Source organism: Aythya ferina, assembly GCF_964211825.1.
Source record: "Aythya ferina genome assembly, chromosome: 3".
NCBI lineage: Eukaryota > Metazoa > Chordata > Aves > Anseriformes > Anatidae > Aythya > Aythya ferina.
Window position 1 is genome coordinate 38,754,443 of NC_140298.1, and position 20,615 is coordinate 38,775,057.

Consider the following 20,615-nt stretch of genomic DNA (forward strand, 5'->3'; position numbering starts at 1 on the left):
AACTGTTATTTCCTCAGCTCAAGCCTCGCTGACTGCCTCCAAACTAACCTTTTCTTTGGAACTGTCTCTAAAAACATTCATACAGCATTTCCTATAGGCTAAGCCCCTATGAGATGAGCCTGTCCCTTCCAAGCTTGTCATTAAATCATCAGTACCAGAATGTGGGATGCAGGACAGCAGGGAGAGTATACGAGCCTTTTTGTCAAGGTTCAAAGACCCCAAGTGAACAAGGCACCAGCACGAGCAGGTTTACTGGGAGCAAGAGGCGTGGGGGCAGTAAAGCTGAGTAATTAACCCCTGTGTACGCACAGCTGGCTCAGAAGAACCTGTTACTTACTGACAGCCTTGATCTAACCTCATTGCCCATCGTCACAGAGGAGATCAGCAGCACAGGGTAGGGCGGCCTGGTGTGAGGAGCCCAATGACTGTGGCTGAGCGCGTCCAGAACGAAGCCGGTAAGAACAGGGCATCAAGTTCCAGTCAGTACCAGGAGGAAGAGACAGGGTGCAGCCTACACTGGCTTAAACAGACTCTGCTCTAAAAACAGTGATAAACAGAAGTAGTCTAAGCAGGTTTTTCATTTTTTTCCTCCATTACTTTTGATGCTAGTTTTTCTAAAGCAAGAAGAATTCAGTTAGGTCTTCACCCTGGTAAATACCACTCAGGATTATGAACCACGCTGCACCTCTTTGTCTTACGTGAAGCCTTGAACTTTTTTTTTTTTTTTAATATCTAAAAACTGAGCTTTATCTGAGAACATTACATGCTAAGTACTCCTAACAACTTCAGGTTTTCAGTTGTGGAATACCCTGGCATTCAAGGATCCAGTTATCAGGGTGAAAGTTTTTTGGTGATAGGTCAAGAAAGTCTTGACTGCAACGAACAGCAGACTTCCCATTTTGAACTTAATAAATCCACTGAACTGCACAGACTTTTCAGGTGCCAGATCTCAGAGCATCCATCTGCATAAAACAGTTTCAGCTTTGATCTAGCTTATCCATACTAACAAACCAAAGAAAAATGTAATCCCACATTCAGCAAGTACTCACATAATGCTTTTAAACTTTTCTCCCCACTAGTCATTCAAATACCACTACCACATGTACCCAATCCTCCATCTCTCCTGGAGAAGGACTAAAGCAAACGCCTGCCTTTCATTATATGACAGGTGCTCTCATAGTTTTCACATATTAGTTTTGCTGTGATGTCCTGGAGTCTGTAGCACCAAGTACAACAACACACTAATCTACTCAGAACAAAAACAGTTTGTTTCTAAGATTTCAGAACTGAAGGTTCAGACATACATCTTTACATCAACAATGATGTCCAGGTTGCACATTTTCCTCCTTTTGATTAATTTTGTTTAATGCGGTTCAAGGCAGAGAGGCTAGAACCAGACTAGAACTGGCCATATTGACTAGATACGTTGAATTTCACAAACTTCCTTCTACCTATTTGGTCCTCTCACCAGCAAATAGACATACATTTCATTATGCAACACAAAAAAATCAAAAGAAAAAAATAACATTATATAAAAATAACGAGGAAAAACAGGAGCTGTTTGTGTGATTTCCTTCCTTCTCAGGTAGCAGAACAGCACTCAAACTCGGCAGAGCCCCTTCTGGTGTCAATGTGCTATTATCCCTCCTTCCCATTCCACTTCCAGAAGCAGCACTTGAAATATTTTAACTACATATAAAATAGTTGTTGCAATTTTTCACACACATCTTATCTGCCTTTCTTCCATCCCCTAACAAGCTGATAGCAAAGTTAAATACAGTAACTCTAATCTCTTAAGCAACAGTACCTGAATGTTTTAAAGGTAAGGATGAGAAGGAATGAGCAGATAAATATATAACGTATTTCCCCATCCTAGAGTTTGTAACCCAGTATGGTGAAAAAGGTGCCCATGACTAAAAGTAAAGACTGAGAAATTGTGGTAAAACACCACACTTCTAACCACCATGCAGATTGTTTGCATTAGTGGATTATTTCCCACAACTGTATCTTGCCAAATTAAATGCAGATTTCAGAGCACTGGGAAAGGTATTTCATTTCAGTTTCACTATTGTGTTCACATTCGCTGCTCCTGAAACTGAAACATTTTTATTTTAAACACATTGGCAAAACACATCTGCTTTACATACCGAGGTCAAAATCCTTATTGCACCATTAAACTTAGATGTGTTTATGAACTGAAGATGACCACTGGATAAGGGATCAAAAAAATCTGAGAGCTCCAGTTCCTCCTAAAAAGAATCAAATACTGTACATTATTTGTCCAAGACTTGAAGCAGACGTCCACACCTTTTTGCATGTGAGTAACTTGCCACGACAAAATTTATGTATTTATATACACAGAATTAATTTGATGGGGATTGTTTCTAAGCTTCCTTATAAAAAACAGGTGGAAATATTTTTTTCATTAACGTAATCACACTCTTCAATATGCATGCATTTGCTTTGAAGTTTCCAACTAACTTCTAAGAGCAGGATATTTACCAAACTACATGTTCATTAAGAAAACTGAAAATGTAGCTGAAATACAACTTCAGACCAGAGCAGTATTTTCACTGTAGTTTCTCTTAGAACACTTAAAAAAATAAAAATAATAATAATAATAATAAAAAAAAAAAATCTAAAATTAACATTTTTGCAAGGAATATAACACTTTCAAGTATTTCTGGTGGTATCCTTTCTAGATTAAACTCCTAAAAGTGGTGTTTTGTAGTGGTTTACCTCCTAAGAGGCAGAATGTTCTATGATTTTCTGTGCAGTTTCTTTCACCGAAGCTCTGCAGCTCTTTCAAAGTGATGAAAGTAAACCTCATTTAGTCACTTTCTTACTTAACTTTGCATAGTATTTTTCTCAACAATACTTATGTTTGATAGCATCCCTTAGCTACCCGGCAGAATCCTTCAGTTACCTGAAAACGACAGAAAAATCTGTATTTAGATTTACAGACAAGACAGACTTCCAAGATCTTGATGAGGGGACCTGGGAATTTGATTGTTCCCATCTTGTTTAAAGATCAAAGGCAGGGCCCTTGCAGTACCAAACACTACTACATTGTAGCCTCGACCTTTCCCCAACTCACCTTAAATTCCAGCAGTCTGAGAAAGCAGAATCAGGGTTACAGTCCTTTCCAAAGCAGATTTGACACGATAGGTGAGAAAAATTACATCCAGCATCCCTGTTTCAATTTGTCACCACAAGCGTTCAGAAGGCATCTACCTGTTGCTTTCTTCCTTTATTAGCAAGGACAACTACCTTCAGAGAAAGATTACCAAACCGATGGGGACTTGCTCCTCCTCTAGAGAACTACCCTCATATGTCTTGAATTCCTATCAGTCTTCAGTAAGTTTTAAAAGCAAGTACTAAGGCAGTCGTTAGTTGGTATCAACTCCCAGTCACTAATCACAGCAGAAGTAGAGCGAAGCTTTTTCTGCTGGAGCATTCCCTGTCAAGCTGCGTATGGACAAGTAAGGACAGCCAAGAACAGAAGCAGGAAGCGTGCAGCGATGCTAGCCAGGCTTTATATCTGTGCACCCCTGCAAAGGAGAGCTTTGCGGAGGTTTTTAGAGGAAGAAAATAAGGTATTTGGGGGAACTTCACCCTTCATGCATAAAGAGCAAAGCACAGCAGCAGTGATTAAAAGAATAACAGCGTCAGCACGAGAAGTGAGGGACAACCTGAAGCAGTGAGCTGAACGCAGGAGAGGCGCAGTCATGCTAGTGCAGAAGTTGCCTGTAGGTGACTGACAGCAAAGCAGCCGTGAGGGGAATATGAAATGGTACAAGCCAAGCACGGCTAAGTAAGACCTGTAGAGCAACAGTCCAAGTGAATAAAAGCAGGACAGATCAGACTGTCAAGCTGAGCCAAGTGTAAAAAAAAAAAAATAATCAAAAAATGCACAAGAGCCCAGGCAGAGTTTCAATTGCATGAGCTAGCTGCGTACTTACACAGGTAATACTGCAACTGCTCAGTGACCTGGTTACTTTTACGCAATTTTGTCAAATTGCCTTCATCTCTGGGAGCATCCCATGCAGCTGCCCACCTGCACATTGGGAGCTACCTCTCTCCAACTTAGCTTTCAATTTAGAGCTAAAAATAGCTGTAAAGACCTAAAAGCAACATGTCTGCAGGCAACAAGCCTCAAATCTAAAATTTGCTGTTTACACCAACAAAACCTGACTTAGTTGATGGAGTAAAAAGGTGCTTAGCTCTTTTTTTTTTTTTTTTGCCAGAACCTCATACCTAACGTCAGGAAGCAGTGAAATTGTCTTTTTTCCTTCAGCTTTTATTTGAAATACTTCACTAGTACACTTATGGATTCATTCATGCAGGAAATTCTTTTTAGAATCAAAGCAAGCAAAAACTAGGAATATTTTAACTCAGTTCCTCATCCCTTACACCACATTAGCCCCAAATGACCCAGTATCTAACCAGTTTCACAGCTTTGTCCTATTGCAAAAATAGTCATAAGTGAAAGAGCTACATTTCTATTTAGGTAGAAAATATCCATTAATATTCAATAGTATCAGAACGTCTTCCAGAAGAAAAAAAAAAGGAGTGCCTTCTAAAGCTTGGTTCTTAGCCTGCGGTGTGCTCAAAGAATTGACATCTATTTCAAATGTACATTTTTTCCTTCTCTCTTAAAACAAAAAAACCCTCCCAAACCCACACAGCAGCATCAGTTCACATAAGCAGCATGAAAAGCACAGATGGTTTGGCCAAGTCCTGCAAAGGTTTGCGTGCAAGCTTAAAAAAACACATATGAAGATTCATTCTATTAAGAGGATACTTAGTACTTAACCTTTCATTTGCATCCATTTCTTTATTCCTTATTCAATTTAATATGTTAACGACAATCAGTTAAATCCTTTATTTTGCTCAAGATCAGAGAGCAGATCTGCGAACTGACACAGACTATGTGGTCTGTGGTACAGGAGCATTCACAAAAACGAAGGGAAGAATCAAGCTGAATGTGACATGTCAGGAAGACCTGAGGTGGAAGTGACACATCCCACTCTCAGCACTCTACAGAAGTATGTTAGTTACCAGATGGCAATAAAACTATGAAAACATAATTTTAAACCAAATGTTAAAATTGACAGGTTACAGTATATAGTAAAATACAGGAACAAAATTTTATCAAACATCTCAGACTTCTCATGCTAAGAATACCAAGTGAAAACGAGTTTTTTGTGTTTGTTTTTTTTTTTTTTTTTTTTCTCCTCCAGGCTGCTGAAATCTCAACAGTTTTTTGATTACACTGGAAACATGATTAGAATTAGAAACCCAGTGTATGCATGAATTAAAAGCAGTGCTACTTAAAAGGAACAAATAGTAGTCTTGATTTACATTTCAGTGAGCTTACAAGCTATGGTCCTTCTCTTTGAAAAACCTCTGTGCATGCTTCACTTCTATACAATAAATACTTATAGAAGTATAAACCCTCTTATTTCAGGGAGACTATCCACGCTGATGGAAAAAAACTACACGTGTAAGTGTTCACAGGACTGGAGCCCACGGAGTACAGGAACTCGTACTACAGCAGAACAAGGTTAAAATTGCAGCTCATCACAAGATCAGAAGCAGATCCAACAAACGTGTGTCATGAACTTAGAAACAAAAACCTACAGGTTGTTCCCATCACACCCATTCCACAATAACACTAAGTATTCGAATGCATTATGACTGTGCAATGTCAGTAACACAGAGTATTTTGTTCTTTTTTTCCTCCAGCTAAACAACTCCACTACTAAGTAAAATAAATAAAATCAGTAAAAGGTTTTAAAGTGAGGCTTATGCATTATAACTATTTCTCCCCAAAACACTGCAAACCTTTCTAGGTCTAACGTCAGATCTTTAAGGAGCCTAAAGAAATGAATTGACTAAAAAGTTAAGATTAATTTGAATATTTAAACTCCAAATTTCGTCCACAAGCTGCAAGAGGACTTATTTCAGCTGAACCTGGGATGGATTTACTGTAGGAGCTTTCCCTGTTGTTTGTACTGTTTTGTCGCCCACAGAGAAGCTCACTTAGAGACTTGTGACTTCTTGTGACAAAGAACCACACTCCCTGTTTAACAAATATCCATCACCAGGTTACATAAGGAGGGAAACTCTAAAACCCTATCATTTTATGTACAACACCTGTATGTCCTTGATAAAAATCCTTCTCAAGAAAATATAAAGCATATCACACTGTTTTAGCAATCCTTTATTGAAGATAACAAGTTGGTTATGTTCACTGTATTGTATGAAACATCACAATATCATACTGGGAAGGTACTATCAGTACAGGGTTGGACCAGAGCGGACAGTCTGAACAATAAACCATTTTGCATTCTTCATTCCCTATCTTTTAACAACCCCCAAAAAAACAGTAAAGGGACAAATACCTGTTAACATCATCATTTAGAACACTTTAACTTACAAGGCTAAAATCTAATGAATAAATAAAATATACTGTGGCAATAATCCTCTCTAGACCAAAAAAAATAAATCAGATACACAGTGAATCAAAATGATCGGGAAAGCTGGCCTTCGGCACCGGTATGACAGAGCATTTTTTTTTTTTTTTTTTTTTTTTTTTTTTTTTACAGACTCACCATGGGGATAAAGTTACAGAAAAATACCATGAATTCCATTTCACACAAAACCAGTTGATGACTGTCATTAGCTTAAAACTACACACAAGGGCATTACATCCTCGCTGAAACACAGTTTAAACAAATAGGAAAATGTTTACAAGGCATCCACAGCATGTAAATCATGTACAGATGGATACATTCATTGTTTCCCCTCCCCAATAGCTTTTACTTTAGATAAATACTTTACTCTTCCCCATTTTCAGCATTTACTGGACTCATTACATGCACAACTCAAAGAAGTCAGAAAAAAAAAGTCAAGGTTATTGCAAAAATAGAATTAAACTAAGAATCTTCAAGTACCTTACATGACAGCCACTCTGTACCATGCCCATTGCTTATAAAATGAAAGGTCATTGAACCCATGAAAATATCTCTAATATTTTCTTAATTTAAAATAGATAATTTTAAGTGTATTTATAGTAATCTCAAAGTGATAATTTGAACTTTGAAAATAATGCAAACAATTAAAAATTATACCCATATTACACAAAACTTCTGTCTGTATCTTAAGCTGAAAAAAAATCAAAAACTATAGAAAACCACATATAGAACAAAATAATCACAATTTACATTATAATAAAGGCAAATTTTCAGCATTTTTTTTAAAAAAAACCTGCAGCTGTGAGAGATGTCAAAGCAAGTCACTATTAACTATAAATTCATCAGTTTGGTTTTAAAAGATTTTCTCTAACAAGAGTTTAAGGGTGTGTTGTACACATGCGTAAAATTCTTACTGGTTTTAGATGCCTAGAATCTTCATATATTATTGCCAAATACACTTATCTCCAAGCAAGCAGTAGGCAACATATCACAATTTGGACACCGCAGGGAAACCTAACGGTCTGGTAATACAGGTAAAACTGGAAAATTAAAAAAAATAATAATAATACACATCTGATAGCGTATTGCCCAATTGAAATCACTTCCAAGCCACAGAGCTGCAAAGCCTTCCAACTCAGTAAAGTGAAATAAGTAACGTCTCAAAGAATTACTTGTACTCTCTCGCGCTTGTGTGCTGTAATTTCAGTTAACCATAGTGTATCTTCAGAGTACAACTACAATCCCATGCACCTCAGGTACATACACTGATCTGCTGAGAGAATCACTCCTTCCTTCCTTTTTAGGGCCAGAGTTCATTACAGATGTAATCGGTATGCCTGAGGCTGGTAAAAATACTGTAGTACAGGCAATGCTAAGAGTGGCAATATCAGAAAACACAAAAATGAACAAATGATGGAAAATTCTAATATCTTTCTGCCCATTTCACAAAATGTTGGAAATCCACCAGAATTTTTCCCTTGTATTGAAGAAAACAGATTTAAAAGTTTTTTCCCCCTTTCAGAATCAAAAGCATTTTAGTAGATTTGTAAGGCTACCACGGATCTTCTAGATCTCCAGCACCCTACAGGAAGAGAAGAGGAGAAATATTACTACTCACCAATACAAACGGAAACATTTTGCTGCACTTTGGATTTAAGTGGCACAATTAATTAGAACACTAGCATAAAAACAACATTCGCTTTTTTTTTTTTTTTTTTTTTTTTACACCTGCCCACTTCCACACACAAACATGCTTTGCTCTTCAACTACACAGGAGAATTCACTTTTATGAAACATGAACCCAGTAAAGCTATTTTAATGTAAAGACTTAAATATTACCTAAAATCATACTACATCATAGCTATCAATAGATACTACTACATCTATGGAATACAAAATACAATTCTACAGAGTACTAAAACTTAACTCTTAAGGTATTCCTGGTTCATCAGAAATTCCCACAGGCTCTTTTTCATTAAGGCAGTGAAATTTGTACCTATTTTGAACAACGATATTTTTATGCAAGTGTTACAATAAGGACTGAATACTGACACAACTATTCCAGAGTTAACTTGTTAGCAAATCAGTTACCACTGTTGTAAATTAGCACTGTGATCACCGAGCTAGCCAAATGCATGTGCATACATGTGTCATACACCAAAAGACAAGAAAACGATTTGGTAGAAGGTAAACTTAGGTAGAATAGCCAGTTTATTCATTTACATTGCTGTTGCTTAACTTGAAATGGAGAAACGTTGCTCAAACAGAGGATTAACGAGGAGTGCACCGAACTTAAAATTACTCAAATATCTGTAGAAGATACTGAACATCACGATGAGTTAATATTGGAAGCTACGAGAGAAGTTTTGATGTCAGAATAATGGCATTTCAAAATAAGTTTATTACTTGCTTAAAAGAGTCAATATGCATACAGGTGTTATTCCACAGCATGTTCTTTATTTTCACTTAAACACAAATTCTTAAAACTTGACACTAGGTACTAATTCTAAGTACATTTTCATTGCTGGATAGATGTTATGCTACAACCTGGAAAATAAGAATACAGTCATCTAGAAAATACGTATTTATGAACAGTAGATACAAACTAAACTGGAAAAATGGTACACATTTCAAGAAGAAGTGACAAACTAAGATGTGGCAAGTTGTGTAATTTACTTGTAATATAAACTATACACAATTCAAGTACAAACATGCAGTTATGATGCAGAGGAAAAAATTGGAAGTATTCATATAATTCAATTAATTTGAACAAAAGATACCATTAAGTTGTGAATTACTTTACAACAGCAAACATACCATCAAAATTGTTATTTAAGAATTTACTTACAAGGTGTTTTATTGGTTTTTCTTTAATTTACTTTTGTATTTGCATATTAGGTTCCTATTCTTGGTGTCAGAGGATTTTGAAAAAATCTCAAAGCAAAAGTTACCTGGTTGCTAAATAACATAAGATGCAACTACTGTAATATACCATAGCTCTTGAACTTCTAAGGAAAAAAGATACTTATGTAAACAATCTGCACAAATTATCAAAAGTGAAAACAAACAGACTTCTAGGATAGATGTGACAAATGTTGAGATATAAACAAAGGAAAATCGCCAAGTGAGGAGAAGCGTTAAAACCGCTACGTAAAACAAAGACATTATGTCTGTTTATCGCTCGTCTCATTCATCCCTGAATCTTCACTTGAGCTTTGTGTTTCAGCAAGGTGATTCCCAGATTCTGTGGGGTTTTCTGATACAGGGTCACTGGGTCCAGCATCATTATCTGAAGTAGAAGCTGCAGCTGATTCAGCAGTGCACTCTTCTCCCTGTATCTTAGCTAGCCTGTAACTAGTCAGCATCTCTTCCAGAAGGTGGCGGTAGTTCCCCCTATGATTAATTCTCATTTGCCTGAGTGCTTCCACCAATTTTCCCTGTGTTCCACTTTCCTCGGCTTCGCCAGGGTCCTTTTTTTAAGATTCAAGACCCCAAAAAAATTAGTTGTTAAACTAGGGTATTTTAGAACGACATTGAAAAAAAAAAAAAAAAACACAAACTTTTCTGACTGAGAAAACAGCAGCTTTGTTCTAATTTCAGTATAAAAACACTTATTAGCAACGTACATCTTAGAACAGTATCATTCATGTTTATTTTATACAACATAAAAACACTTAATAGGTATAATTCCTTAAATTAATAATTTCTATTTATTTTGAGCCAGACAGTGTCAACATGCTACCTTCACCCAATTAACTCCTTCTTGGTTCAAATGGTCTTTTTGATAGATGTTCTCCACAATTGTCATTTTGAAATGAATGAAATTTGAACATTTACGCTTCTTTAGCCAACAGGTCAATATTTTTAATTGTGAATTTTCACACAGCTGAGAGCAACGCAGTTCTGTGAAAAGCTTACCAAAAAGAACAGGCAATTCCCTACTGCTAGCAGTTCAGTTGAAGCATCACCTCGAAACAAATGCTTCAATGTGTTTTAGAAGATGATCCATCTATATTTAAGACTGATTTCTGCATGCATTTTGCTGCCATGAGAGAAAAAAACAGGTACCTATCAGCACCAGGAGCAGTGGGGTTTAAACAACATAAGATGTTTTTGGCAGATGCGTACTGCATTGAAAAATTCACAGCAACAGCCATTTAAAGTCAAATTTAGTGACCTACAGCACAGAACCTGAATAAGACGCACTGATTAAGGAATGTAGGTCTCTTCTGCAACCATGTATTTGGCTACAAGCCTTCAGTAGGAAGTCTTTTGTTGCTGTGGGGTTCTTTTGGTGCTTGTTTGTTTCCAATAGGCTTCTGTATCTATTACAGCACATTGAAATCAATACTAAATATTTTAACTTTCAAGTGCTACAGCGGTACTATTGCTTTAAAGGAATAGCATGTTTTAAATTATTAATATCTAGCAAGTTATCAAACGAGACAAATGGAACTAGATCACTTGAAGCTGGCAGATTTTGCAACAGAGGCAAAATCCAGACTGCCGCCTTCTCATGCTGACCTCATTTTATTGTTATCTAGTCCAAAAGCTCCATAAGCTACAAGTATTGTAGTTGCTCATTTCCAAGCTAATAGAAGTATTACGACAGTATCCTGAGTTCAGGAAGATTTTGGATGATGTAATGTTGCTGGAATAGAAGTCTTAAGACCAATTAGCAAAATGTAAGTTAAAAGGAGATGATTTTATCACAAAGGTGAGCATTACTGTCTATAATGAGATCCCTCTAAGCTCACTTTGTTGCTTAAGTAGAGATGTATTGCCACTGTGGTTTCCTGGTCTTAGTTTGAGATGTGACTGCCATGTACTAGCGTTTTCACATTCAGATAGATCTTTAAGAGTCCACTGATGAAAAGCAAGTTAAAAATATACTTATAATGCGTTAAGTGGGACTGTTTTAATGCCTTAGAAGCACAAATTCAGCAAAAATTCAGAGCATCCACATTTGACTAGATACAATTCCTCCGTCCCATCAATTTTACTCTGATGTTTTGACATTAGCAAACATAGGCCCACTCCACAATATTCAGATCTTTAAAGCCCTTTTGGCAGACTGAGGTGAATACTTTTGCTCCTGTGCAACTCTGAAGAGTACATGCAAGAAGCAATACACTAGCATTGCAGAGACTCCTCCACAACTCAAATGCTATTATGAACCCAAGAAAAAGTGCTGTTAGTGTTTGATATTTGAGCCTGCATCCTGCTTTTATCATGTTTGATGCTGGTCCATTTCGTGCTTCCCTTGTCTCCTTCTGTGTTAGCAGACAAGAAACTCTACATATAATAGACAGTAGAAACTGCTTTTATATACATATGTGTATATATATACACATATATTGTATATGTATACATAAGTATACACACACACAAGAATTACTACTGTATTTTCTCTATACACACTGTACAAGCTTGCATTTGTCCTTCTTCATGTTCTAATTCATCTCAGCACTAACCATAAAAACAAGAAGCTGTATTTGACATGAGCATTCACAATTCTTACACAACTTCTCCTCTGTTAGATAACTTGTACATAAAGAGCCACCATGTGTTAGAGGATACCAGATTTACAGTGTTTAAGGCTGCAAGAATTTTGTCCATTTAAATTTTTTTTAAAAGTTATCTGCCACAGCCCTTAGGGACACATGATCTGATTCAGCAAATGCCAGAATACAGTATTAGTAAAAGCAGGAGAGAAACATAGCCTGTCTCAAACAAGATACTCAAACACAAAGGTGGCTTTAAACAAATGCCACTGAAACTTGTAGCACAGTCACTGTAACTTTAACACTGTTGCTCATTTTTAAGGTTACACATACATCCAAGAGGCCTAACTGAACTAGTCTTAGGAGCACAAAGAGCACCAAAAACAGAGTCCTTAGAAAAAGTGTAATACTTTTAACAAAAGTGTACTTCACACTTAAACTAGACTGCCTACTGAGTCAGGTATCACTCTAACATTTCAGCAGTAACAATTATTTAGCTACTAAGTTCTTTTAAATTCCATTCAAAGATCTGAAAGCAGCAAGCCCCAGTACGTACCAGATTTCTGTGATTTCACACACACTTGTGAGAGAACAAGTGAGAGAACTTGTGAGAGTACAAGTTACTACAGACGTATCAGAAGCCTCTCTGCCACTAGCAAAGGTGCAGTTTCTGAGCCCAATGCAATGTTCTCTACAGCTCCAGATTTGTCCAATACTTGTACTGCAGTGAGATGTCAAACAAAACAAAACACTACAACTTTTAATGACTGCTGAAGCTACACTAGCAATCCCTCAATACTGCTATAATAAAGTCTCTTTTACTCCCCACAGATTCTCACTCTCACTCTACACAGTATCTACCTACTCAGGCCACTTGTTAAAGATTCTCAGACTACAAATGTAACAGAACAGACACGTGAACAACTCAAGTTACTCCACAAATCACAAGCTCCAATGACAAAAAAAAATGTAAGCCAGGCACAACACTGATAGATATATGTGTAGTGCCAAGAAAATACTAACCTAACCTAGAAAAGATACCATCTTGGTTTTCATTTATATACTAAGAACTTATCTGACAAGCTATTATGATCCAGTTCACAGTAACTCTCAGGAACTAGCTTAAGTTGTTCAACACTAGAAAGTAAACTCTAAGAGGAAAGACATATCTTCAATTCCATAAGCTTCTTTCTTGCTTTTCAATTTTTACTCACATGCATTAATATTTTAACAACTACTTTATTTTCTTCCCCCCATGGTAAAAAAAATAATAAAATGCTTCTGCCTTTATATAAAATCACCAGATTAAGATGACTGCCACAGGCAGATTTTCAAGTTAGTAACTGCAGTATTATGCCTTCCACCCACGCTGTAACAAACACATGTATGCTGTTAAATACACATGGGGAAAGATTCTCAAGTTCACGTCAGTGCACCTTCATGCTCTGCAGACTCAGAATCTGTCTCCACTGTGTAATTTTCAGTATGAAGATGCACTCTTGCTTCATACTAGTTTAGAACAGAAGCATTATAACTTCGATTACAGTTTTGCTGGAAATGTCATCACTGGGATGTACAGTATGTTTCCTTCCTACCTTCGCTTCCTGTTTAAATGCGAGATGTGTAGCAACGTTATCACAATGTGTAGACATTGCATAACTGAACAGCTTCCTTCCCTTTCTGCCCCTCCTGTACACTTAAACATCCAGTTGAAAGGACTGTGAGATCACTACATATATACCTAGAACCAAGGACTGAAATAAGACAAGCAGGGCAGTCATGCTTTGGTCACTTCAGATGAAGCCCACAAGATTCATCCTGCTCTCACGAACAAAAAAATAAACAATTCCTGCTCACTGGGAAAGCACAAACAGGAATTGCATCCTTCACCCAGTGGCAGCAGCCTCCTCTCAAACTGCTCTAGCTCAGAATCACTTAGGATAGGAAGAAAAAAAGGTACTGACTGGAAAGCAGTAGCTATAATTTGATCCAATGTATCTAAAACACATCGTTCAAATCACTGTTGAGATTTGCACTAAACAGCAACAGATGATACAGTTTACAAAATAAATCGGAGTGTACTCGCATTTCTTACTGAAGAAACCAAACTAAAAAGACTCCAAACAAATACACAGTGATTCTAACGGTAATAAAGTCCAAAGCTATATTGCTTTCTGAGTATTCACTTAGCATATTTAATGCCGTTACCCTATTTTATTATTAAATTATCACAGATGATGTAGAAAATTTTTCCTGGAAGGAGCCAACATACAAAAAGGATGCCATTCTCTGTATTAGGGCTTTAGGCAAAATTGCATAGCTATTGAGAACTAAATCTGGACTTTGAAAGCATGCATCACAAGTGACATTTCCAGACAGCTATCATTAGACACAAAAAAAAAATACAAAACATGCTATAATCTTCAACTAAACCTTCCCCCAAGAAGGAACAAGGTTATGGCTAAATATTAAGAGCAAGAGCAGAGTTGCCTGAAGTACTAAAGAAGTTGAAAACAAGTACATTTTGCAGCTATCTTAAGATAACAAGGTGAACAGTATAACCACTAACTTGTTTTGGGAGTACAGGTGCACAGTTTAGTGCATGTTAAATGAAAAAATAAAGTTCTATCACATTTGAAAAACAAAAAAGGAGCGAATCCTACATGATAAAGTAAATTAGAGATTTCTTCTCTATTCGTACTTAAAATAGCGTCCCCTTGCATCCGCAAAAGCTTTCTGACTTAAGAGGGAAGCCAAAAATAGGTAACCAAAAGGAAACACATTGGGAAAAAAACACAAGATAACTGTGGTAAGACTGGGTGCTCTAAGATAGTGAATATGCCATTAATCGTTTCAAAATATTTAAAAATAATCCCCCCAGCACACCACTGACTATAAAGACTATGTGACTGAGAACCTCATGGTCATCTCAGGAAAAAAAAATAAAAATCTGATGATGAAGGATTTACTAGAGGATGAACAGTATCTTCACAGATTAGTTCAGCATGTGTATCAACAGTGATGTTATTCAATCCTTTACAATATACTATTCTAGTTATTCAATCAGTTTTCCAAACTATTTTTTTTCCCCATGAAGTTTAGCTACTACTGATATGAATACCAATTACTCTTTATACCACTATTACGAATAGCCCAAAATCAGGTGTGAAGTTATAGTAAACCACATTGAAACATAAATATTTAAAACAACTTACTAGAAACAGGGCAGATGAATGAAGTCTTTTTAGAAATGGGAACAGAAGTGAACTGAAAGCAATTTACACTGTCCCCAGACCACTGCACATGGGATATTTAAAGATAACATACACTTTAAAATATGAGTCTCAGTATCTTTTATATTCAGTGTTCCAAGGTCTTCTACACTTACAGAAAGAAGACAGTAATAAGTGTTTGCCCTCTCTTTTACTAGATTTCTGGAATGTCTAGTAAGGAATATGAAAACCATGACTTTTGATTATAGTAAACTATCATTTAAAAAATATATATATGTTGTTGCTTTACAGATTTGACTGAAAAAGCAGTAGTCAAAAGTTTAAAAAGACTTTTAGAACTGGGTGCCAGAGTTAGATTTCTGTCTTTGAGCATGAAGTTCTTTCATATCAGATCCATCCAAAACAAGGTCAACATACACTGTGTGCTCCAATACATACTTTGTGTTTGTAATACTTTATTGGCAGTGATGTACAATTTTGCTCATGTGTATGACACTACCTGGATGTTCTCATTAACAAAGATGTGTAGCAATCAAAATGGAAACTTACCCCCTCATTCTCTCTGTGTGGATTCAGTCTACTGTACACAGCTTCAATAATATTACGCCTAAAAAGAGAAGTTGCATAAAAAATATGAGCATAACAATAAGGGATTTCAAAAACTTTGAGAACTTAAAGAGGTTTGAGCGCAATAATAAATGATTTCAGAACATTTATATGCTTGGTCTTCAACCTGTCTCTTAAGATGAAGCCCACTCTTGGTGTCTTCAAACATTTTCAATACGATGTTTAGGGATTTAACTCTATGTCAGAATTTGTGAAGAGCTAGTAAGGTAAAGCATTCTCTTATCTTACCCTCCCCATGTTTTTTCCCTTTACACCTTGGGAAGTTCCAGCTGCACAGTCAGATTTTGCCAAGAGTAATACTTAAAATTGTATTTTGCTTATTGCTACAGAACTCCTGAAGTTAGTTGGTTTTCTTATTTCTGGGTGTGGAACTTGAAGACAGTTGTGTTTGTTTTTTTCTCCTTACTTTTAAGACTTATCCATGGGCTACTACTTGCCTAAGAATTTCTGAAGTGTCGTGTCCAGTGCCTACAGCTTCTGAGGTTTGCCATTTAGTGTCTGTTCACACTGCAGATACTGCAACTTCAACACCATATGGTGCTTCCATAAAAAAATCCAGCTAAGGCCTTCACAGGCAGGCAAGATAAGCACAGAAAGCCAAAAACAGTAGTAGTAATGGGGAAAGCATTTTATATACTCTCTTGTTTTCACATTCTTCCCTAGGCATCTACTTTCAGCTATCCTGGGGACAGTACTCAGAATTAAAATGATACTTGGTTTGATCCAGTATGACGAGCTCTTATGTTCATATCATGAAAGCCAAAACAGAAGAGATACATTTCTGAATGGAATGTGCAAGTATGTGGATTTCTGAGGCAAAGAAACAGACTGGCTCATAGCTTGTGTCCAACATCACAATAGATTTTTCAGCATTTAAAGCAGTACCAACTAAAATATTCAGAACTATGGGAGAGTTTCTGGACCAATGAATTCAAGGGACTGAATCAGATCTCATGATGACAAGCCTAAAATAGCCAAAGGACACTGTGCTTTCCATCCTGTGCTCAGATGCAGGATATGCTGATAATAAATTAGCCATTTACCTAGACACATCATTTCAAGGCAAGCAGAAGGCATGCACAACAGATGCACTGACCACTTGATGCCTCAAGGTGTATTGTGCTTGTTCACAGACAAGGGGTTTGGGCTGCCTCCAGATGAGCACCAGTAAAGCAGCCTCATTAGATGAAGTGTCCCAAGTAAAGCATCGTGTTTTTTTTTCTTTTTGACTTAGGTACATTTGGATGAAACTCCTTCTCTGCAAGACATGATCTATAACTTACCATCAGTGAGGGAATCTCCAAACTTAAATAGGCATGACTACCAAAATGCCCTCAAAATAGAAGACGGAACATATGTTAGGCAAAGTCAATCAGATCCTACAAGCGCAAGAAGGATTTGACAAGATCTCAAAAATACCTCAAATGTACATCTAGCTGAATAGGGGTTGGAGTATTTCTCGTAACAGAACTAGACCTGAACAAAGAAAACCTTGACTGCTGAAGAATCTAGGCATTACTCCTGCCAACACTTAGATCCAAAGAGAAGTTGGTTCCAAAGAGAAGATGCAGTTTTTGACTATCTACCCTAAATTTTATAGCTCTTACAGCTTCTAAAGTGATACTATTTGTTAAAATAGAAAGTCTTATTTTCTTTTCTACAAACAAGCAATGTCTGTATCCAGTCACCTTTAATATGAAATAACTGAAACCCTTGTTGCTCTGGACAAGCTGAGTAACTTAGTGATGTTCACAACTTGAAAGGCAATTAAAATATCCATTGCGCAGCCTCTGTTGGGAGCGAGCCACACAAAGAACGAGCCACTTCTGGCTTCTACAGAAACAAGGTGTTTGAGGGAAGCATACAATGCCCCCAAGAAGTAGAGCACAGACACTAGGTGGTAGAGGGAGCATGACATCAAAAGTTCTCTTAACTAATACTTTGATATTCTAGTTACATTATTGATATTCTTAACAAACTGAAGTAATAAATAGCTAAGAGTAAATACATATTGTGCATATTTGTGTCTATGTATATTTTTAACAGCTCCATGGAAATAAACTAGTGCATTACGTACCAGAATACGATTTTTCCTTTTACCCTTCAGGAATGGGATCAGTAACACAAATGTTTATGTAGAGCAAAACATAAACTAGCCTCAGATATAGCAAACAACTTCTATTGACTTGAGTATAGTTGTTACACTGAGAAAGATTTAGAACATTTCATTAAAAGCATTTGTTGCAATAAACTAAGTAGTTAAAGAAATTCTAGTAGTGTACTCACTTGCCAGCTAAACCACCTCCTGGTGGTAAATTAGGGATATTCTCCGCAGATAAAATACGAATAACATGCGCAAGATCAGGCATTCCTTCTTCACCTGATTTTTCCATAATTTCTATTGTAAAAACAGAAGTATTTAGATTACTGAATTTACATGACCCATTTCTTAAAACAGTAAGGTTCAAGACACCATCACTTAAACAAATATTATAAAAAAAAGTTGCATGTAAACGGGACTTCTAAAAAATGTTTTAAGTAAGCTGTATTTGCACAGTGCACAGAGCTATTCAAATCCCTATTCTGCCTTTGCATTATGCTTCTGGCCATTCTCTCTCTGAGAAACTCTTAAATAGACTGAACTACTGGTTGAAACGTCCTGGGGACAGCAGCCTGTTCTCTTCCACAAAGGTGACAGCTAGGAGCCTGCTTCAATTACCTTCCCATTGCATTGCAACACACACTCAGAAGTTATTTGCCAAAAAGCCAACACTTCCCAGGAATTCAGTCTTACTTCATTGTGAATAACACCCTGTACTCGCAAAGTCCTGAATCTCTGGTGCGTAAGCACCAAGACCATCAAGCAAAAAGAAGATGACAAATAAAATGGCCCAGTGGCCAAAACAGAATACAGGAGTGATGCAACATGTAACTGATGATGTGGTGTTCCCTTTTCAAAGCAGACATATCTCACTAGTCCAGTGCTAGGACGTTTTTCTGCCTTGGGAAAGAAATACCTAAAGTATGAAGTCAATCTTCATATGTTCTTACTCATCAAAGCTGCTGTAAGACTAACTTGCAATAGATGCATACGTATATTCACATATGCATAATGCTACAACCTTCCAGACATCAGCCTCAAGTCATTTAATTTACAGTCATGGCAGAAAAAGATTCACTTAATTTATCTACAGTTGTAATGGTATGAATGTGTCTCATAATTTAAAGTCAAAGAAGTTAAAATTCTCCTGAAAATCAACTAAAATAAGGAATATAGTGCCATTTCATGTGGAGACTGAGTCAAATATTATGCAAAAAAAAGCTTCAGAATCTTTCTTCCCAACTCCCCTGTTGTGTACCTTAAACAAAACCTCATCTAGATCAGTCTGTATCATGGCTACAATCCTAAATTAAAAAAAATAAAAATAAAAAAATCACATTCACATTAAGTTTCTTACAATCAATTATTTTCCACTTTGGATGCCTGATTTGGAGCCTACAATCAAAGTGAGTTGAAGCTGCAACTTCAGTTTCTGAAGTTAGTAAAAGAGCACATAACCTACTTGAAACACTGCACCCTAGGTTTCCTGGTACTTAAATCTCTCTTGATGTCTGTTATATACCCATAAAACAGGAGATATGCAGACTTCTCTAAAGACTACTGGAAACAAAAATGTGTTTAAGGCACTTGCTCACTCTGTATCAAGGAGATCTGTAGCAAAGCCCCCAAAAGGCAATTCTACTTTCACAAGTTATACTACCCAGTAAGAAATAAGGCATTATGCTTCTAAACTGCAATTTTAAGTCAGCACCACAAAAATCTTTGCAATGAATGAGTGGGGTATATTACTAAAAGTGGTTAAACATTCTTCTAAGAAACTTTATATTATATATATAACTTTCGTACACCTATTAAGGATGAATCATGGCTAGTAAAGGAAATGACAGCTAAGTCTGTGCGCTTGTGTCATCTTCAGGCTTTGATCACTTCTTCCATGCACATTCACACACACAAAGCACAAGTCCTCTCACAGATCTTGTCCTTTTGTGCAGTTCTGCCTAGCTAGACGTAGATGCTATCACTATAATATAAATGGTGCTGAGTCACGTCAGATCGGAAACATGTCTCGTATATGCTGCCTTTTATACCCACAGCATGTCTGGTTCTCTACAGACTAAAAGTAACAAATATCAAAAATCACTAAGTACTAAGGCTACAGAAGCAAGCAATTGATAAATTTTAACCGAAGCATGAGATTTTTCCATCTTCTTAAAAGCAAATTAAAGCAGTCAGAACTCAGGATTGTTGTATGTTTCTTGGTACTGCAATCTTCTGCTTTATGCTGTATAACCCTTGGGAGCTCTGAACCAAGAGCACCTTCTCCCCATTTTCAGAGGGTGCTCATTAGGAATTCTGGTGAAATTGGCTGTCTCCTTTTTCTCTTGGTTATTAGGATGAGTAATTTCACCAAAACATTTTCCCACCCCTTTCAAAAAAAAACCAACACACAACAAAAAAACAACAACAAACCACAACTGAATCAGCTCCTTAGTAAAAAAAATAAATAAAAAAATCCAAGAACAAAGCAAATGACCTCTTCTCACTACACATTAGTTAACACATACATACGGCCGATTTGTTTGACAAAGATCACTAGAGAAAACAACCAAATGTTTTCAAAGCCTGACATACACATTTACAAGGTTTTCACTTTCTCAAGGATATTTAAAAAAATAATTGCAGGGTTATTTTTAACTGAATATGCAAAACA

The 20,615-nt window shown here is 36.7% G+C and overlaps 1 protein-coding gene across 16 annotated transcripts in view; it reads right to left on the bottom strand.

Moving 5' to 3' along the window:
• Positions 1–6,208: 6,208 nt before the first annotated feature.
• The window catches only part of PPM1B (protein phosphatase, Mg2+/Mn2+ dependent 1B), a 57,075-nt gene continuing 42,668 nt past the window's right edge, over positions 6,209–20,615 (bottom strand). For 9 of the 16 annotated variants that reach the window (XM_084514636.1, XM_084514639.1, XM_084514635.1 and 6 more), the window contains 3 exons: positions 18,130–18,241; positions 15,766–15,823; positions 8,863–9,949 (listed from right to left, as the gene is read on the bottom strand). In XM_084514636.1, coding sequence (XP_084370762.1) covers positions 9,644–9,949; positions 15,766–15,823; positions 18,130–18,241 — 476 coding nt within the window. In that variant the 3' untranslated portion in view covers positions 8,863–9,643. Of the gene's footprint in view, positions 8,062–8,862; positions 9,950–10,039; positions 10,522–15,765; positions 15,824–18,129; positions 18,242–20,615 lie in introns of those variants that run through there. The other 7 variants (XM_084514628.1, XM_084514640.1, XR_014691511.1 and 4 more) reach the window with 6 other exon arrangements.